Here is a 22105-nt window from a genome sequence, read left to right on the forward strand (position 1 = left end):
CAGTGATGAGAGGAGAAGAGAGAAGACCTCACCTCATAGCCACGTTCCTCCGCACACAGCTTGCCCAGAGACATCTGTGTTTTCACGCGACGCACGGCACACTCCTTGTCAGAGAGCCCGTCCGAATGTGAGGATATCTCAATGGGGATCTCCGGCGTCTGGGACAGCAGGTCATCAAGCTTCTCTGCCAGGCGATCTTCGAGTTTATCTGCTAACTCATCAGGGCTGTTTGAGTGGTCACTGGTATTTCCTTCCTCGCCATCAGACACAGAGAAATTCTCAGAGCTAAAGGTGGAATATGACTGGCAGCTGCTGATACAGCGATGGGGCCTAGAACCACAAAGAACCAGAGGAACTTAGTCCTGGGAATGGCTGTTTTTCTTGTCTATTGGTCGCAGCCTTGGTGGGAGGTGATCTAGTTTTCTGCTTGCCCCGGAGGGAGAGCCAAATCCAGAAAGGAAGAAACTATTTAAAGCAACAGAGAGGGAAATCTGCGTTCCCCCTTTCATTTGGTTTTCTATGCTTATGTGGCTCCACACAACGCTCCAAAGCTGATGGCTACCGCTGGTCTTTGGCGGTGACTGCATTTCTCACTGGGTACAGGGGCCTCAGAAGGCTGAGTGCTGTTACCATCCTGTGGATCGACCCCTAACAGAAATGAGCTTGGAAGGAACGTTGACTCTGTAGCTGTGGGCACTGTCCAGCAGTAGGTGCTCATTCCAGGTAAAGTCGGGGTTTAGCTCTCATGAGACAAAGCTTCTGGGGAGCAGGGAGGGGATTTATAAACCTTCCTCATTTCTCTCCCATTGTTTACAAAGGAGCCTAGTAAATAAGAATGCTGTTAGCTTACACTGTCTTAAAATAACAAAACAAAGAATAAAAATGAAGACTGCCTCTGCCTCTCCCTCTGTCATTGCCTGACCTTCCTGTATTTCTTAGTACAAAGCGATTCTGATGGCCTGTGATCTGAGGTTGGCTAATGACCAGGCCAGGTGATGGGCTGGAGTGATAGCATCAAGAGTCCAGATGGAGGAAGCCCAGGTTGGAAAGGGAAATTAAGGTAGGACTCACACAGCTTCTCAAGTCTGGTAACCCAGAAGGGAGACAAGGGGAAAATGTTATAATAGAAAAAGCAAAACCATGAGGTTTAAAACAAAATTTGTATCATAGCAAGAAAGAAAGGTGGGGAGCCATCAGGTGGGCTGAGTTAATGGTGACCATAGGAACAAATGCTGGAAGTAATTGTGATGCCCATAAAATGGGGTCAGAGGATGAAAAGACAGTTATCCAGGGTCAGTCTCACTGCAGAGGAGAAAACATAGTGCCCAAAGAAACAAGGTGGCAACGGCAGTGGCAGAATAACCCAGGGGTGAGAACAGACTTCAATTTTGTGCATGGCATATGGGCCCAGAATACAATCTACCAAAGTACGGGGAGTCCCTTGGTCTCAGGAAATTCCTGGTTCTGGGCAGGTACACAAACCTTCTTGGGGTGTTCTTACAGTCTTCCTCTTCAGGAACAGAATGTCTATCAGCAGAAAAGGCCTCCTGGGAGGAAAACTCCTTTCAATACTTCTACATGAGAGCAGCTGTTAATTCTACGGGTAGGGTTGTGTGGTCCTTCTTTGGTCCTACAAGCAAAGTTCTTATTGCTGGCTAGGCAGGAAGCTGTTTCTAAGGATGGGCTGAAGGAGGATCAACTTATTTAACTATACTTAACCTGCTGCTGCTGCTGCTGCTAAGTCACTTCAGTCGTGTGTGACTCTGTGCGACCCCGTAGACGGCAGCCCACCAGGCTCCGCCATCCCTGGGATTCTCCAGGCAAGAGTACTGGAGTGGGGTGCCATTGCCTTCTCCAATGCATGAAAGTGAAAAGTGAAAGTGAAGTTGCTCAGTTGTGTCTGACTCTTGGCGACCCCATGGACTGCAGCCCCCCAGGCTCCTCCGTCCATGGGATTTTCCAGGCAAGAGTACTGGAGTGGGGTGCCATTGCCTTCTCCATACTTAACCTGGTAAGGTATAAAATCCAAGGCATGGGAAGTGCTATGGATTGAATTCTATCTTCTCCAAATTTATATGTTGAAGCCTTATCTACAGTGTGACTGAATTTGGAGATGGGGTCTTTAGGAGGTGTGTGTATGTGCTCAGTCACTTCATTAAGGTTAAATGAGGTCATATAGGTGGGGCCCTAATCTGATAGGACTGTGGCCTTATAAGAAGATGAAGATCTCTTATGCTCTTTCTCTCTCCCCTACCATGTGAGGGCATAGCAGGAAGGCTGCTGTCTGCAAGCCAGGAAGAGAGTTTTCACCAGGAATCTTCGACTTCCCGGCTCCAGAACTGGGAGAAATAAATTTCTTCTGTTTAAACCACCTAGTCTGTGGTATTTTGTTACAGCAGCCTGAGCAGACTAATACAAGGAGGTACACTAGAAGCCAATAAAATTACCCATAAAACAGCACAGCCATCTCTCATAAACCGCCCACTATATTCTCCATTATAACCTTGAGTCGTATTTATTTTCCCCATCTTTCAGTTATTGTCTAGTGAATTTGGATAAACTAGGATCTGCAGTGCATAGCCAGCTACCAAAATGGCCAACAGGAAAGCATGAACACAGTGGGTTCAAACTCCCCTATAAGGGGCTGTTAGAAAGTGGCCTGTGATGGAACTGAAGGTGTGGCAAACTCAGGGTTCTCCCTGCTTATGCTGAAAGCAATCACATAGGTTTATTGGTTTTACCTCTGTCTTCGTGGAAATTCAACTTCACTATCTACTTCCCCTTCTTCCTCTTCAGAGGAGTCATCTCCACTCTGAGAAGAACAAGGAGAAAAAAGTCTTATTTCTCTTTCTTACATTCACACACACACACACATGTGCACACACATATGTACACAGAGACCCTGTAAAAGATTTAATTATCATCAGAGGCACTGAGAGGTAGCTTGCTGAGTGTAATTTTGAAAAGCATACCTCTTCACTCATTCGTATAGCAACTTTCCCTGGGTGTCCATCTAGGCCTGCACAATGCTGGAGGACGCATAGAACTGGGTAAGGCTGGGTTATCTTTGCCCTCAGGGAGGTGAAGCCTCCATGAGAACGTCCACAGGTGAGTAATCAGGAGGGGAAACCAGAGACGAGGCCTTAGATTTGGGGGTGGTCTCTTGTAAACACCGTCACTAGTGGTTCTACGCTCTGACACAGAGACTTCAACAAGAGGTGATCTTTCAGTTCTTCAAAGCCCAACAACTACTTCCCCTCTTTATGTACCAATCACTTTTTCTCTAGTATTACAGCTGTTATGCTTACATCATCTCTACTGCTAAGACACATCATTTAAGGTTAGATCCCATCTTGTTCTGTTGTATCCCTCCTCCACCATTAACACAACACTGCATACAATATAGATGCTTAACATACGACTGAGTCAGCACGTAGGCATGGGTAAGAGAGTTCTGGCTGGGACATCTGAGGCCCCGTCACTGCTTGGGCTCTGTGGTTGATCTGGAAGGGTGTGTAAGTGTCTCATCTGAGAACACAATCTTCCCTTGAGGGAAGATTCCATTTCCCTTCAAGGGCACAGGAACAGCCCCACTTAAGATCAACCATCATTAACCACAGCACCATGATGCACAGGATTACAACAATCCCTTGGGAGGTAAGTAAAGTGGGTCCAAATAACTGTACCAAAAACTGAGCATAATTTGTTACACAATTGCTTCTGTTGTTTATGTTTCGGTTTTTTGGCCACGAGGCATGCGGGATCATAACTCCCTGACCAGGGATAAAACCTGCACCGCCTGTGCTGGAAGGCTAAGTTTTAACCACTGGAATGTCAGGGAAGTTGGAAGGATAATTTATTTTTAAAGTCAGTTCTAATAATCTATCGCTTTTACCCATTTGTCTTCTGATATGCGTTCTGAATAGGAAAGACAGGGATGGAGCTATTCTGCCTGCGGAGAACAAGCATGTCCCCCTAAAGCACTCCTGGGAGTGGATCTCAGTAGAGAGATGTTGAGCCGCCCTGTGGAAGCGTAGTTCTAGGGAGGCCAAGTGTGTGAGGAGTGTGTTGCGTGGCCTGCAGACCCACAGATGCCTCAAAATGGCACAGGATAGTTCAAAGATACATGTTACTTGGGAGTGGACTGGGGAGTGGGCTGATGGGTTTCTTCTGGGGGTGATGAAAAGATTCTAAAATCAGTTGTGCTGATAGCTGCACAACTCTGAATAGAAAGAACTGAGTTGTACACTTTAAACGAGAGAACTGTATGGTAAGTGAATTATATCTCAATAAAGATGCGACCAAAATATCTGACCCCATAGGGGTCAGAGCCGCAGAGAATGAACTAGCCCAAATCCACTGCACTACCAGAAACACGATGTATCCCCGGGAATGCTCAGTAAATAGCAGCACTGTATGTGGAGGAGGAAGCACAGCTCTGAGACAGCGGCCCTCAGCTTCAGCTTCTTTCCTAGGAAATGTCTAGTTGACCAAAACATGCTCGTTTGCATTTCAGACACTTTCCTTTCTTCAGTGGAACTCCCGATGAATGAAGATGACATGAAACGATGGTTAGAACTGAGTGGGTGTTTTCTGTGTGCTAAACACTTTTCATATATAGTGTTATTTTTAACTCATTAGCAAGATGAGCTCATATTTTTGGAATGTTGCTGTATGCCAGGTTCTATTCTAAATTCTTTACATATTAACTCATTTAATCTTCACATCAATCAGTGAGGCAGGGTCCACTATTAGCCCCATTTTATAGATTAGAAACCGATGCTCAGAAAGGTACTAAGTGGAAGAGCCTGGCTTTGAACTCAGGTCTGTCTGACTACCAAGCTTGTGCTCTTACATAAGGTAGGAGACTCAGCCGGACTTCCAGCTAATAAACCACAGGCAGCCAGTGGGTGAGGAGGAGAGGAATAGGTTTTGGTGACTGAGAACTGGCTGGGTCTTGATGGTTAATAATGAAGGTGATGTTTTTCTAAAATATACTGGGAAGAAAGTGAGTTCCATGGGGGATTAATAAGTGTTATTTTTAAAAGGCAGTATGTCAAATAAGTGAGGGAAAAGATGGCTTAAAGGAGGTTACTGCACGATTTCTCAAAGCCTGCTACTGCTACTGCTAAGTCACTTCAGTCGTGTCCGACTCTGTGTGACCCCATAGACGGCAGCCCACCAGGCTCCCCCATCCCTGGGATTCTCCAGGCAAGAACATTGCAAAGCCTAGGATTTGTTAAACATGTACTTAGGAATCTCTGAGAGGGAATGTTTCCAAAATCTGTTTTATAATGGGATCCTTCCTTCTTGCAACATCCTTAGGACTAGGCTAGGATAGTGGATTCCAACCTATTTTGATTACATAGCCCTAATATACAGCTATTTTTCTACTTATAAATTATATATACTTGAATCAGTGCCCTGATTCAGGAGTTGTACTCTTTAGTCTATCACCTAAGCAGTGTGGAAAGTATTAAAAGCAAAAATACTGCTATTTGTGCTTTTGTTAGCTCATCCTTTTACAAAATGCATACTTTGTATATATATTCTATAATGCATAGCATATGATAGGCTTCGACAGTCCTCAAAGGCGGTGACACAGTGCTGTTGTCATTACACCTTACCTTCTGAAGTGGCCTTGTTTTGCGAGGTAGCACTGGGGGAGTGATGTGATGAGAGGCGCCAAGGGATGATGCAGACCGACAACCGCTGAATTCATTTTCTTCCATTTTCTCAGAACCCTGGGCATTTTCCAAGAGGGGATTGTGTGCTGGTGGCTTGAAAAGGTTGGGGCTCCTCCCCACCGGCTTGGCCGAGGGGACGTCTAGGGACCCATGCTGTTCTGGCCTGCACTGGAGGCAGGGGTCATAGGGGTCAGCCTGACAACAGCCCCAGGGGCCAGCCTGGCCCTTGTCAGGCTCAGAACTTCTCCAACAATCGGCCGCCATGGCCGTGGAGATGAGGTCAGGGCTAGAGCCAGGCATCTGTCTTTGAGAGTGGTTGCTGAGTGGGCTCCGCAGGGCTGCTGCAGGACCAAAGTACCTCAGGTTGTTGGCGCAGGTGGCAATGTCCTGTCCGTGCATATTGAGTCTGGGATGGTGACTCTGCGACACGGCAGGTGGGGGTTGCTGGTATTGCTGCTGCAGAGGATTATGGTGCTGGGGAGATGGGTACTGGGGCTCAGCTTGGTGGAGGGAAGTGGGATGGGGCGAATCCTCCTGGGCTGGCTGGTTTTTCAAGATGGCCGCAAAGTCACCGTGGCTGCCTCGGCTGTTCCCCCGTCGGTGGCGTGGTTTACTCCGATATCGGCTTTTGCTGCTGGAGGAGGACAGTTTGGGACTTCCGGATAAAGGGGATGCCGTGGGAGCCACTTCCACACTGGGGATACCTTCAGATCTCAACAGATCTGGCCTGCAAGGAAAGAACAGGTTTGGTTTTAAACATATGAAAACTCATTCAAGTTCGAGGAAAACTTGGTCTGGTGGTTGCCAGAGGTGGGGTGATGGGACTAGGGGGTGGGTGATATGGATGAAGGGGATCAAAAAGTATCAACTTCCAATTATGATACAAGTAAGTCATGGGATGTAACAGCATTGTAAATGGAGTTGACAATACTCTATTATGTATTTGAAAGTTGCTGAGAGAGTAAATGGGGCTTCCCAGGTGGTGCTAGTGGTAAAGAACCTGCCTGCCATGCAGGAGATGTGGGTTTGATTCCTGGGTAGGGAAAATGCCCTGGAGGAAGGCATGGCAACCCACTGCAGTATTCTTGCCTGAAGAATCCCATGGACAGAGGATCTACTGGCGGGCTACAGTCCACAGGGTCCCAAAGAGTTGGATACAACTGAAGCAATTTAGCATGCATGCATGCATGCACAGGAGAGTAAATCTTAAAAGTTCTCATCACAAGAAAAAAATTTGTAACTATGTATGGTGATGGATGTTAACTGAACTTATTGTGGTGATCATTTTGCAATATATACATATGTTGAATCATTATACCATACACCTGAAATTAATAACATGGTATATGTCAATTTCCATTATTTAACCCAAATTTCCAATTTGGGTTAAAAAACCCAAACCCAGAACAGCTGAAGAGAGGTAGGAAAGCAGAAGCCCCTGCCACCCCCAACAAGGCTCTGGCTCCTCATCCTCTCTCCCCTCACAGTGGTCTCAAAGACACCTCTATTCAGGCCCCAGGGGGTTCTAGACCTTGCAGGGAAACTGCAGGTGCAGTCCTGCCTTCATCCTATGTGATGAGGACCCCAAAACCCTGACCATATTGGCTTCTGGTCTCACAGCTGATTACTGGTAGAATCTAGATGAACAGTCTCTCCTAATTGCCAGTCTGGCTTGTTGGACAGTCGGAGTACAGCCTGAAGGTATGTACAGATCACCTGGGAGCTTGTTAAAATGACTGCATAGGTGTGGGATGGGACCTCAGAGCCTGCCTTTCTAACATGCTTTCAGATGATCTCAACTGAGGACCACATTTTGAAAAGCCAGGCCTCCCAGCAAATCGTAGGCATCAGGCAGCAGGAGATGGTTTTTTTCTTCTCTTCCAGGAGAATTTCAGTTAAAGACTTGTCTTAGTACAGAAGTTCCAGCTATCACCAGTATATGATGAGGTGGATAGGGTACTGTGGGGTTATCAGCATCTTCCTGTCTCAGATTCACAGCACTGTGGTCAGTTGGCCAACCTGTGCCACAGACAGCATCTGGGGAGGTCCTGGGGCTCTCTACTGAGGAGAGAGAGCCCTCCAAGGCCCAGTGAGGGCATCTATCAATATTTACGCAGTAACTGGCTATGGCAGGATCTAAAAGAGAACTTAGGTGAAAGTGTCCTAAGATAGGTGGAGGCTGCTCAAGCTGGCAGTGCCAAATCACAGAACAACACTGATACAGCACACCCAAGTTTACAAAGAGCTTCACAACACACAAAGTACCGCCTTCCTACTATTGCAATGCCCATTTTACAGATGAGAGCACTGAGGGATCAGAGAGGTTAGTTGGCTTGTGTCCATCACAAAGCTAGGAAATGGCAGAACTCACAGCTTGAAGCCAAGTCTTTGGACACCAAGGAACAGTTCTCCCTCATTCCAAGCTTCTCCACGTTATAAGGCATTTAAACTATCTTATTAGACTATACTCAATTGTGATGGGCTTGGTGGATCCATCATGGTTCATCTTTTTCTGTCCCTAACTAAACACAAACTGAGGCTAAAAGATAGTGGATGGTTTCTCCTCTCTGATCGCCTGAGGCCACTGGCCTGCTGACTTGATAATCACTGGACTGTCCAAATAATCTGAAACATAAATCCTCCAAAAGGCAATCAATAGAACTCTCTGCAGCTCTAGTACCCACTCTGAGTTGCCTTTCTAGACAAGTTCAGCTCATCGACTAAGCATCTGCTGGTGCTGTCAAACTTTCAAACACATTTCTCACAGCTGAAATAAAAGTAAACATGACCTCATACTGTGAAAAATGAAACAGTACTATTGTCTCCCAAAGTGCTTGGTGTTTTAGCTGTTGGCAGACTGCAGAGAGGAGTCAGCAGGTGAAAGTTGTGCCTAGTTCATATACCAAAAGAAGGGAGGTGGTGGGATTCCTGGAGGGGGTTGCCAGGTGCCAACTGAAAACAATTTCTCTAGAGCTTGACCAGAAGATGGTGAGGTGTGGTAAGTAAAAGCAAACCTGGGATTAGTCCATGTAGTTATCCCTCAGTGGTTTAGATTTACATTAGTCAGGCTGTGCTGGGATGGTCACTGTTCTGAAAGTCTTAAAATACATGCTTGGTTTGCATTTTCTCACTACCTTTAGTCTTACTGCATTTAAGGCACAGTCTTTCTTTTGCATTAATTTAGGATTGGGTCAGCACTCCATTCATTGGGAGGAATTCCTCTAGCAGAGAGTTTGATTTAAAAAAACTGACTGGAAGAGCATTCTAAACATTAAACTAGCAAGGAAAATGTGTTGTAATTAGGGGAAAGGGCATCTTTAAAAATTTTTTTAAACTTTTTTTTTTTTGAGCAACTGTGATTTCCTAGGTGATTTCACACGCCGTCTTATTTAAACCTCACAAAAGTTCCACACAGGAGTGGGGTGAGGGGAACCAGATGATTAGATATAGGTAATTATCAAAGTGCCTGCTTTTGTTTTGGCGGTGGATTTACAGCCACTTATTACATTATTAAAAAGAACTAAATGAATAAATAAAAGTGAGACATACATAGACCCATGATGCATATTATACAGAACTCAATTCTGTTCACTAGGGGGTCAAGAAAAGAAAAAGAAAGTACACCATTTTACCCATGGCATTGAGAGAGATCAACCGACATATTCCAAATCACACAGCTTCTAATAGGATTTGAATCCAGGCCTGTCCGGCCCCCACTTCATTTCTCTTCACTGTTTCATGCTAAGATAATAAATATTGATGCCTTAGACAGTGATAACTGTATTCCCGGAGTCCAGGACACACATTCTCCCACTTCCCTACTCTGTATCCAGAGGCAATACCGTGTGGCCACACTCACCATCATCTGATAATGTATTTTAGGGGCATATTTCCCCACTTATCTCAATAGTGTCAGTACAGATGCTCACCGCTTGGCCTGCATCCCAGGTCTGTGAGGCATGCCTTTCCTCTTCATGAGCTTCTCCATGGCATTGGGGTGGATTATTGGACGAACAGGATGTCGTTTGTAGGTCCCAGGACACTTCTTCTCCACGGCCTGCTCACGCCTGAAGAATGAAAGAAAAGGCCATGTGTCAGTCTTGCCTGGAGAATCCTACGGACAGAGAAGCCTGGCAGGCTACAGTCCATGGGGTCACAAGAGTTGGACGCGACTTGGTGACTAAACCACCAGTCACCCCAGAAAAGGTGGGCAGAATGTTTTCACAGGTTTACTCCACCCACAGAGTCTGGCCACACTTAACAGATATAGGCTATCTGAATAACAAGGCTGCTCTTCAGGTTAAAAAGGAAGAAAAAACAAAACTAAATTCAAACTAACCTGACTTCATTTTTTTTTTCTTCAGCTTGCAGATGGGACTCGGAGGCCAACCCTCCCTTCCCCTGACACGCCTCATGAGATACCAAGCAAAGGTTGAAGTCCTACTTATTTTCAGGAGCTGCTATTAGTCAGGACCCCAGAGTTTCTTGCCATTCTCAGGAAAACACTGAACCGCTTGCAGCAGTTGCTTTTCTTCCCTAGGGGGCGGTAAGCTCCCACTCATCCACACCAAGCTCCTCCTGAAATGAAGACCCCCTTCCCTGAGCCACTAGGCAGGTTGAAACTGCAAAGTGCACGGTCCCCTAGAACCAGCTCTGTGGCGAGTCCACTCAAATGTGAGCCCCACCGGGGCAGGGACCTGTGCCTGGAACATCTCCCAAGCAGTGTTGGGTGGATGAATAAAACAGCCACCAGTTTTGAGTAGCAGTAACCTGGACGAGTGTTACATCTTGGCCGACTGACAGACCCAAATCAATCAGGACAAACAGTGGTCCGGGTACGTACTTGATGAGCTCCTTTTCCCGCATCTCTAGCTGCAGCATGATGGCACTCAGTTCCATGTACAAATTATTAGCCCGCTCAAGTTTCCGCTCATAGTGCTCACGAATATCCAAAGCATGCCTATCAAAGAAAACACAGGAGCAGCGAAGCTGATGAATGTGGGGGAGAGCCAGGGTCAGCTCTAATGAAGTAAGAACAGGATGGTTTATCTCAAAAGCACTTGCCCAAGGGCCCTCTAAATTTAAGGCTCGCTTGTCTGATGTAGTGACTCAGACAAGGTGGAGTGGGAGATGAGAAGTCCAAGTTTTCCACTTAGTTGATTGTTAAGGGCCATATCCACTCATACAGAATAGCCAGGAGGTAAAATCTGAGTCCAATTTATGTATAATTTGTAGCCTTTGTCCGTACACTATTTGGCAATATCTTAATAAGAATATGCTACATGTTAAGGGAAATATGCAGTTAAAGCTAACATGATAATCCCTCATTTATACTTATCCATAGTATAGATCTTGTTTGGGCTCCAAAATCACTGAAGATGATGACTGCAGCCATGAAATTAAAAGATGCTTACTCCTTGGAAGGAAAGTTATGACCAACCTAGATAGCATATTCAAAAGCAGAGACATTACTTGGCCAATAAAGGTCCATCTAGTCAAGGCTATGGTTTTTCCAGTGGTCATGTAAGGATGTGAGAGTTGGACTGTGAAGAAAGCTGAGCACCAAAGAATTGATGCTTTTGAACTGTGGTGTTGGAGAAGACTCTTGAGAGTCCCTTGGACTGCAAGGAGATCCAACCAGGTCCATCCTAAAGGAGATCAGTCCTGGGTGTTCATTGGAAGGACTGATGCTGAAGCTGAAACTCCAATACTTTGGCCACCTCATGCGAAGAGTTGACTCATTGGAAAAGACCCTGATGCTGGGAGGGATTGGGGGCAGGAGGAGAAGGGGACGACAGAGGATGAGATGGCTGGATGGCATCACCGACTCGATGGACATAAGTTTGAGTGAACTCCAGGAGTTGGTGATGGACAGGGAGGCCTGGCGTGCTGCGATTCATGGGGTTGCAAAGAGTCAGACACGACTGAGCAACTGAACTGAACTGAGTCTAGTGGTTATCTGTGTTCTACCCCTTAATAGATTATAAGCATCTCGGGGTCATGGACTACCTCTTATAAATTTCTGATCTTTCCTGTTACCTAGGGCAGCAACTGAATAAACAAATAGCATTGCTCCAGGGATCTTTGTTGCAAAGATACGATAAAGGAAGATAACAAAGGTGCAGGGAGACAGTAAGAAAGTGATACAAAGGAGGACTGACTTTCAGGGCAACTTTTAAAGAAAATAACAATAACCAGCAGAGGTGACAGGTGTGTAGAAGATGAAATGATTCACAGAAAGGGTTCCTATTAAACATCTGAAGACTTGGGAGTAAGAAGGGAAGTAGGAGAGGTCGGCTGACCTGAGCTCTTCTCTGCGCCTTCGAATAAGTTCTTCATCTAATCGGTGGATACAGGTTCCTTCACTCTTGATCTTCTCAAAGTGCTTTTTCACTTCTTCTCTCCATTCAGCCTAGGTGAGGACAAATTAGGTTTTGTTAACTCCAGGAGTTTTAATCCTTGATATAACCATAGGACCCTGTACAAGACTCCACCCCCACCCACCCCATATTATTATACTGAAGAGCCTTATAGAATAGATGTTTGATAGTAAAATATCTCACATTAATGTATCTGCACACCCTACCCAACTCTTCACCCCATTTTCTGTGTTTAGTCTAATACTCGATGCTGTCTTGGCCCCAAGAAACATTACAGCTGGCATGCTAGCCATCATCTCTGGAATAAAGCAGCTCAGTTTTAAATCAAGATTGTGGTGGAGAGGCCTGGCTAGAAAGAACAGCTCTGATAACCATATGGTACAAGCATGTGTCAGTCAGAATATGACCATTTTTACCCTGGACCAGAATTCCTCCTGGGCTTTGTTTACAAAAATATCTCGAGAAAATATTTAGTATAGAAGATCCAAGAGGCATGAACAACAGAAGAAAGGGATAAAAATATGGGAACTTATACAGGAATCTGTGGGCTTCTCAGGTGGTGCTAGTGGTAAAGAACCCGCCTGCTAATGTAGGAGATGTTAAGAGATGTGGGTTTGATCCCTGGGTTGGGAAAATCTCCTGGAGGAGGGCATTGCAACTCACTCCAGCATTCTTGCCTGGAGAATCCCACAGACAGAAGAGTCTGGAGGGCTACAGTCCATGGGGCTGCAAAGAATTGGACATGACTTAAGTGACTGAGCATGCATGCATGCATGCATATAGAAATTTGGGAGTGAGAAAGAAAAGAGGGAAGGAGGAGGAGGAGAAAGAGCATGGTCAAAGAATTTAGTTGTCTGGAAAAAAATTTAGGAGAGGGATGGGTATCTAATATGTGATTTAAGTTTTTCAAAACGTAAGCCTCTTCCAATTTCCTAAATCTTTAGTAAAGCCTCTGACATTCACCTTGACTTTGGATGAGTGTATTTATTTGGTTTTGCTTTTAAAAAAGAAAAATAAATAAAGACAGGTACTGAACTGCATCTTTGGGTCAATGACAGGACAAAGATAAAGGAACATCCAAAAGATGGCAGGGATGGGGGTCTAAAAAGCAGAGCCAAAGCGTCCATGTAATTATAAATCTCTCGAAGGTCACTAAAGTATTAAAGAGGACATTGGACTGTTCCATAAGGCATGGTGTTTCAGACTAATTTCATCTAAATTTTAGGAGGCAGGAAAATCTCTGCAGGAATATAGTCTATAGACCATTTCTAGAAAAACAGCTAAAGGAGAACCTTCCTCAAAGTATGTATGCACTACTATCCCAAAAAGCTAATGAGATAATCTAAAATAATTTCCAGTGAAGGCTAAATATGTAACTAAATGTTTCTAACTGTATTGTCTTCCACAGCTCTTCTATCCTTTTAAGATTCATAAAGATGATCTCTCTAGACCCTGGAAGAAGTTATAGTTAAGTAATTGTGAAATTAGAGAAGCTTTCTCCCCAGATTTGCTGTTTCTCATTTATTTCTATAGAAGAAATTATATTATAATTATTTAGAAAGTGTTCATTCTGCTTATCTGTTTATAATATGTTAGATCTTCATATATATATATACATGTTGACTGACCATTGGGAAGAGATTTCTGTCAGTTGATTTTCTGGCATCAAATCTGCCAAACAATGTCATCAAAAAGCCAAGATCTAGAATGTGAAGCCCATTGTTTGGCAACAGCCTTTGACAATGGTGATGGTGGTGGTTTGGTTGCTAAGTTGTGGCGGCATCCAAGCAGTAAACACAAGTTTGGTTGAGCCCAGGTAATGCTGTTCTCTTAGCCACCAGATTAAAGTCACAAAGAGTAAGAGTATTTGAGTTTTAAGAGGCCAAAGACTGACAATCAAGGGTGCTGCTACTGCTGCTAAGTCACTTCAGTCGTGTCCGACTCTGTGCGACCCCATAGATGGCAGCCCACCAGGCTTCCCCATCCCTGGGATTCTCCAGGCAAGAACACTGGAGTGGGTTGCCACTTCCTTCTCCAGTGGTTGGACCTAAAACAGATAAGGGAGGGGGCCAAGGGTGGGTCTTAAAGCATCCTCTTTTGTGAAAATCATGTCAGTGGATCCTGACACTTTAACAGGCACCAAGAATATCTCCCTCTAGTGGTGAGGGATCCGATATCGCAGATCCAATTTTTCTAATTCTAGAGGAAATAAACCTCCTGACACCTGGCTCATGGAATGTGAAACTTAAAAGACAACCCTCTCAAGATTGAAACTTATTAAAGTAGATTTACTCAAAAGAAATTCCCTTTGTGGGAAAACACCATGTACTGATTAATAATAATGTGTTTTCCTCAAAGGTACTGTGTTACAGGTAGATGTTAATTTTGGAGTTCCATCCCATATACTTAGAATATTTATGTAATAGGAGTTCCAATTTGCACTTAATCTTCAATTTAGAGATGTCTGGGCATATCTAAGAAATGGAGGTGGGCAGGCTGAAGTCAGTTTGCACAGAGATTAAGGAGTCTCTGAGAGAAAACAAGAGGGAAGGAGGAGTCCTGGTGACTCTGACCTATAACAGTCATCAACATAGGAGTGGAGAGGCATTTCCTACTGTTCCACTAAAATACCAACAAAACCTTGGGCCATAACTAGCACTATTATGTGATCTGTAACAAAATGTAACTCAACAGGGAAAGGACCAGTTCATTGCATAAGCACAAGAATGTGCAAATTTGGAATCTGGAGAAGCCCACGGCTTTAGTTACTGCAAAAAATAGCAGCTCCTGGAGGGTGATGGCAGTTCCTTAAGGATAAGGCAGCATCCCACGGATGCCAGCTGGGGACTACAGTCTCTCAGCAGAAAACAGTACTAACCAATAAAGTAACACTCAGCAGATGCTAGCTGGAAGATTGCTGTTCTAGACAGAGTCAGAGGAAAGGACGTGTGTGTTAGTCGCTCATTCGTGTCTGACTCTTTGTGATCCCATGGACTGTAGCCCACCACGCATCTTTGTCGATGGGATTCTCCAGGCAAGAATACTGGAGTGGGTTTCCATTTCTTCCTCCAAAGAATCTTCCTGACCCAGGGGTCGAACCCAGGTCTCCTGCATAGCAGGCAGATTTTTTACAGTCTGAGCCACCAGGGAAGCCACAAGGAAAGGAGGGCAGACATTAATATGAGGCTATCTGAGATCCCTACTCTTTACTGGGGATTCCCCCAAATCACATGTAGAGTGGAGGGAGGGAGTAGGGAGTGTTTCACAAGGTATGTAAGTCCAGTAAGCAGGTAAGGGAAAAATACAGTGAAATCTGGGTTATTATTATAAATGGAATCCTCTTTATAGCACAGGTAAGGCCTGGGAAAGGCTGTAACATTTAGCACGTTTTCATCTTTTCAGATATTTAACCAGTTCACTGAAGCTCTTGCACCCATATCTTGCTCCTCCTCTCTCTCATAACAGAGGTGTCAAAATGAAGCTGAATTAATATATGGATGGATGAATAAGACAGATGATATCCATACAATAGAATACTATTCAGTCATAAGAGGAATGAATTTGTGACATGCTACATCATTAAAGTTCAACATTCAGAAAACTAAGATCATGGCATCTGGTCCCATCACTTCATGGCAAATAGATGGGGAAACAGTGTTAGACTTTATTTTCTGGGCTCCAAAATCACTGCAGATGGTGATTTCAGCCATGAAATTAAAAGATGCTTACTCCTTGGAAGGAAAATTATGACCAACCTAGATAGCATATTAAGAAGCAGAGATATTACTTTGCCAATAAAGGTCCATCTAGTCAAGGCTATGGTTTTTCCAGTGGTCATGTATGGATGTGAGAGTTGGACTGTGAAGAAAGCTGAGCACCGAAGAATTGATGCTTTTGAACTGTGGTGCTGGAGAAGACTCTTGAGAGTCCCTTGGACTGCAAGGAGATCCAACTAGTCCATCCTAAAGGAGACCAGTCCTGGGTGTTCATTGGAAGGACTGATGCTGAAGCTGAAACTCCAATACTTTGGCCACCTCATGCGAAGAGTTGACTCATTGGAAAAGACCCTGATGCTGGGAGGGATTGGGGGCAGGAGGAGAAGGGGACGACAGAGGATGAGATGGCTGGATGGCATCACTGACTCAATGCACATGAGTTTGGGTGAACTCTGGGAGTTGGTGATGGACAGGGAGGCCTGGTGTGCTGTGATTCACGGGGTCGCAAAGAGTCGGACACGACTGAGCGACTGAACTGAACTGAACAACATAGATGAGCCTTGAAGACACGCTAAATGAAACAAACCAGACAAAGAAAGACAACTATTGTATGATTCTACTACAGTGAAATATCTAGAGTAGGCAAATTCATAGAGATAGAAAGCAGAACAGAGATTTCTGTGGGGAGTAGAGAATGAGAAGTTAGTGCTTAATGAAATAATGAGAAATTTTGAAAATTGATAATGGTGATAGTTTTATAACACTGGAATGTGATTTCTGCCACTGAATTGTACATTTAAAAATTGTTAAAATAGCAAATTTTATAATATCTTTTACCATGATTTTTATAAAGTAAAGAAAAAAATAAGCTTAGCTATGAGAAATGAAGAAGCAGGATGTTGAGGGGCTATGCTGCTGCTGCTGCTAAGTCGCTTCAGTCGTGTCTGACTCTGTGCAACCCCATAGACGGCCTCCCACCAGGCTCCCCCGTCCCTGGGATTCTCCAGGCAAGAACACTGGAGTGGATTGCCATTTCCTTCTCCAGTGCATGAAAGTGAAAAGTGAAAGTGAAGTTGCTCAGTCGTGTCCGACTCTTAGCGACACTATGGACTGCAGCCCCCCAGGCTCCTCAGTCCATGGGATCTTCCAGGCAAGAGTATTGGAGTGGGGTGCCATTGCCTTCTCCGTTGAGGGGCTATAAGTAGTAGGAAATCTTAGATTCTGAGTCAGAAAGGTCTTAACTCTTGGTTAGTGCATAAGTCCTCCTTACTGCCTCCCCCAGTGAGCACCAGCCTGTTTCTAGGACCTACTTGCTCATGATTAAATTACTCTTAAGGCAAAACAGTCTATCCCTCTAATGAGCTATCTGTCTCTGCAACTCCCAGCCCCGGAGTTTCTGGGTGGTCACAGTGGCACTGGGTAGTCACGAAATTACACTTGCTCCTTGGAAGAAAAACTATGACAAACCTAGGCAGCATATTAAAAAGCAGAGACATCACTTTGGCAACAAAGGTCCATAAAGTCAAAGCTATGGTTTTTTCAGTAGTCATGTACGGATCTGAGAGTTGGATCATAAAGGAGGCTGAGTGCCAAAGAACTGATGCCTTCGAATTGTGGAGCTAGGAAGACTCTTGAGAGTCCCTTGGGTAGCAAGGAGATTAAACCACTCAAGCCTAAAGAAAATCAACCCTGAATATTCATTGGAAGGACTGATGCTGAAGCTCCAATACTCTGGCCACCTGATGTGAAGAGTCAACCTATTAGAAAAGACCCTGCTGGGAAAGAAGGCAAAGAAGAGGGTGGCAGAGGATGAAATGGTTAGATAGCATCGCTGGACATAAATTTGAGCAAACTCTGGGAGATAGTGAAGGACAGGGAAGCCTGGTGCGCTGCAGTCCATGGGGTCACAAAGAGTCGGGCACGACTTAGTGACTGAACAACGACCACAGTGGCACTCAAAATGGTGCAAAGACGAGGGCTGTAGAGGAGCTCAGAAGCAGGGCACAAGAGGCACCGAGCAGCTGGGACCTGGGGCCAGGCTAAAATGTTTTCTAAAGACTTTATCAAATGTAATTGAACACCAGGAGCAATAATTGTCTACTTGGAGAAATGGGTTATTGTCTGGGAATGAAGCAATAGCTTTGGCAGAATCTAATATTGTCCTGAAATTGGTTGCTTTGTTCATCTGTTCTATATATGCTGCTGCTTTATACAAGTGCTGTTGATGAGAAACAGATGAAGCATGTTCTCTCAGGAAGACATCAGCTGGGTTCTTGGCAGCACCTTTGACTGATAGTTTGGGGGGAAGGTACTGGTTGATGACTGATGCGGAGAGAATTCTGGCAGCAGGCAGGAGGCAAGGCCTCAGGTACAAGAGGGCTATCAATAAGCAAAACTATGTGCTAAAAAACTAGTTCTTGCCCATCGTGGGAGGATGATTTGTCAAAACACAATTAATAGGAGCTCCCTAGCTGCCATTCTTATCCATCTCAGGAGTTCATCAGAAAAAGCACCCAGAACATACAACCTCAAAGAAGGCTTAATCTTTATAGCTTTGTGGGAGATGAATAATAACATCTTGCAATCAAACAGCTCTCTACAGTTTCCAGTGCATGTTTATTATCTGATCCTCATCAAAACTCCACAAGGAAGGGAAAACATGGTTATCTTCACTGTTTAGATGAGTTAGCTGAGGTTTATGGAAGTTTAATGACTTATCCAAGGTCATAGGACAGGGATTTATGCTCAAAATCTGTTACTTTTCTCAGTACCTCCCTCATTAGTTCACAAATACTTTATTATCATTAGCCAGAGATGGTCTGAATTTCAGACCCAAGCAAATCAGCTTGTAAATAACTGAAAAATTCTAGGAACTAGCAAGGGTATTTTGGACTATTTAAGGAGAGGTAAAATTTTACACTGGGAGGAAAAGGTGGTAGAATTTATGAATATTAACACATGTCCTATGCACTGTTTTTCCTTTCCATTCCTTCTCCCCTTCCTCTCTTTTCAAATTCTTGTTCTAACAGAACCTTCTCTAAGTTCAATTTTAATGCTGCACAGATTAATAAAAGTGAGTTTATACAAGTAAGGATACCGACTGTAGGTACTACAGTGTTATACATACGTTGGGCACTCAGAGAGTGTGGCCCTGGCTTCAGAAGTGATATTCTGGGAGCACACAAGTAAAGTCTGTTTAGAATTTGATGTTTTCCCAGTATGTACAGTCATACTGTCAATGACTTGTGAGTTAGTACTCTCATGAAAATTGCTTTTCAAAATTATGGTACGTAGAGTTTTCTTGTAAAGGAAGCAAAGCTATGATTGATACTGTATCCTGAAGTCTGAAAAATTTTCTAGAGACTACTCATTATTATGGGCTTCCCTGGTGGCTCAGATGGTAAAGAATCATTCTGCCATGTGGGAGACCTGGGTTCAATCCCTGGGTTGGGAAGATACCCTGGAGAAGGGAACGGCTACCCACTCCAACATTCTTGCTTGGAGAATTCGATGGACAGAGGAGCCTGGTGGGCTACAGTCCACAGGGTCACAAAGAGTCAGACACAACTGAGCGACTAACATAACTCACACTCATTATTACTCTCTTTCATTTCACAAATGGCTTAAATCTTTTTCTTAATGTAAGGAAATATTTGAAAGATATCTAATCCAGTAACCAATACATACATGTATTTGTATAGGTAAGTAATGGTTTTAATAGTTCTAAGGGAATTTACCTGAATGAGCATCAAAGAACATAGGAAATGTCATGAAGTTATCCTCTCATTTTCTGTAAAATCAAATACTTTACTTACATAATAATTCCTCAGAAACACTAAAAAACTATAGGGACAAGCCAGACTATTCAAAGACATGGTGTGGGGAGAGCTGTGTTTGTGGTCACAGAGAATATGTTAGAACTTTGGGAAACAGAGGAAAAGTCTCTGATTTATTATTCCTTAGAAAATCTTGAGCCTTAAGTAAGATATTCCCAATATCTGATGGGTGGACTGTCTCTCTGCTTCTCAGACACCAGAGAAGCACATGCCCCAAGCCTCTGGTTAAGCCAGTTAATAAAGCATATTTGGGGCCTTTTTTAACCCCCAGTGATGATGCCCCTCCCAGTCCAGTTTGCTTTCAAAGCACACTTTCCTGGTAGGTAAATGCATCACCCAGTGGAGTTGGGGGCTATCAGGAGTAGACAGAGACACTAATTGGTAACAAAATGTCTTCCCTGAGAATGAATCTTTTGAAATGATACTGGAAGTCAATGTAGAGATGGAATTCATTTAGCAAAAATTCATTTTAGAAAGTGAGACAAAGCTATTTGAGAAAAAATTGGACAATACTATAAGCATAAAGCTATAATTTAAGACCATCACATTTATTTCAGAAGCCATAGTTTCCTCCTGTTTTCATCCTATTTTACTCCTATTGCCATAGCCTGGGTTCTGGGAGGGGTAAGTAAGGACCTCACATTTAAAGATCCCCCCACAACTCCCTATCCAAATGGATAGTGGTAGACCACTGGCCCTTATGCCATTTATAGTATTTTTATTTAATGGTCACACACTTATCACTAATACAACTATCAGGAGGTGAAGTCTGTTTCTCAATCTGGGTTAGCCTGTGACTTGCATTGGCCAATGAGACACTGGCAACTACAATGCACCCAGGCTAGAAAATCACCTGTGCACTGGGGCTTGCTCTCCTGCTGCATTTTTTACCTTGAGAAGACCATGTGAACAAGCCCAAGTTTGCCTGTTGAAGGATGAAGGGCCACGTGGAGGAAAACTGAGGTGCTTGAGCTAACAGCCAGCCAAGGCGGGACTAGTGAATGAGGCCATTTGGAACCAGCCAGCCTCCCAGCAGACCTGGCAACTGACTGTAGACACGTGAATGAGCCTAGGCAAGACCAGGTGAGGGACCACCCAGCACAAATAACCAACCCACGGAACCATGAGCTCAACAACAGTGTACTGTGTTAAGCCATATGTTTTGTAGTAAAGGCTAACAGATACATTAAATTACATTTTATTTGGTGCTGCTGCTGCTACTGCTAAGTTGCTTCAGTCGTGTCCGACTCTGTGCGACCCCAGAGACAGCAGCCCACCAGGCTCCCCTGTCCCTGGGACTCTCCAGGCAAGAACACTGGAGCGGGTTGCCATTTCCTTCTCCAATGCATGAAAGTGAAAAGTGAAAGTGAAGTCGCTCAGTTGTGTCCGACTCTTAGCGACCCCATGGCCTGCAGCCCACCAGGCTCCTCAGTCCATGGGATTCTCCAGGCAAGAGTACTGGAGTGGGGTGCCATTGCCTTCTCCGTATTTGGTGCTACTAGGTGAAAAGGTTAGAGAAAAGGTTCTCCTGGGCCTAATTCTGTCACAGGCTCTCTCTGGCCTTTAACTTTCCTCCACTTTACTTCAGCTTTTCTAACTTTAAGGAAAGCAATACTGTCATGAAGGTTAGCAATAATTTTAATTCAAATGTATGTACACTACAGTTTTCATATCTTCTTTTCCTCTTTCTTCTCCAACAATTTTACCAGAACCCACTATGAAGATGATATTTTACTACAAGGTATTTTCAAATAAGATAATTCATATATGTTAAGTGCTTAAAAAACCCTCCAAAACTCCAAAGTGTTAAAAAAAAAAAGCCAAAGTTGTACGTGTGGCGTTTATAATAATCATCATTATTGTTTCACAATGAGTCGAGTTATGTAATTGTTCTAAGAATCAGAATGCCCTCTTCTAGGAGCTGCTACTCCTCCTCATTGAGAGTTCCCTGTCTGTTTAGCAGGACCTGGAAGAGTTTCCAGACTTACCTGAGACTTGAAATAGGTTTCTTGTGGGGTGGCAAGTACATCTGCAGATGCAATGTCCAAATGCATGAGCGTCTGCCGAAAAGAAGGTCGGTTGCGAGGTTTACTCTGCCTAAAAGTTAAAAAAAAAAAAAAAATAGCTTGTGCATTTCAGAAGTTGTATCCAGAAGGATAAAGATTTTATTCTACTTTACCAAAAAAACACAAAAATCAAAAAACAACATTTCTGACTCCATGTGTGGCTATATCTCAGGTAGTTTTGATGTACTGAAGAACAAAAGGAAAATGCAATTATGAGATGTCTCTAATGATGAACTAGAAATCTCTAGAATCTGTTTGATAATATTGATCCCTGAGAACTGGCAAAGTGGTGATAGCTATCATTTACTAAGGCCTACTGCTTCAAGATATCAGACCAAATTATTTATCATTTTTAATTAATCATACTATCCCCATTTCACAAATGAGAAAACTGCTACTTAGATGACATGCCCCAAATTA

The 22105-nt window shown here is 43.9% G+C and overlaps 1 protein-coding gene across 5 annotated transcripts in view; it reads right to left on the reverse strand.

Moving 5' to 3' along the window:
• MAP3K13 (mitogen-activated protein kinase kinase kinase 13) overlaps positions 1 to 22105 on the reverse strand; it is a 159133-nt gene that overhangs the window by 3795 nt on the left and 133233 nt on the right. For all 5 annotated transcript variants that reach the window (XM_006071075.4, XM_044943949.2, XM_025287153.3 and 2 more), the window contains 7 exons: positions 21608 to 21716; positions 11990 to 12099; positions 10531 to 10647; positions 9617 to 9754; positions 5628 to 6414; positions 2742 to 2812; positions 33 to 330 (listed from right to left, as the gene is read on the reverse strand). In XM_006071075.4, coding sequence (XP_006071137.1) covers positions 33 to 330; positions 2742 to 2812; positions 5628 to 6414; positions 9617 to 9754; positions 10531 to 10647; positions 11990 to 12099; positions 21608 to 21716 — 1630 coding nt within the window. The remainder of the gene's footprint in view (positions 1 to 32; positions 331 to 2741; positions 2813 to 5627; positions 6415 to 9616; positions 9755 to 10530; positions 10648 to 11989; positions 12100 to 21607; positions 21717 to 22105) is intronic.

This window comes from Bubalus bubalis, chromosome 1 (genome assembly GCF_019923935.1).
Source record: "Bubalus bubalis isolate 160015118507 breed Murrah chromosome 1, NDDB_SH_1, whole genome shotgun sequence".
Classification (NCBI taxonomy): Eukaryota; Metazoa; Chordata; class Mammalia; order Artiodactyla; family Bovidae; genus Bubalus; species Bubalus bubalis.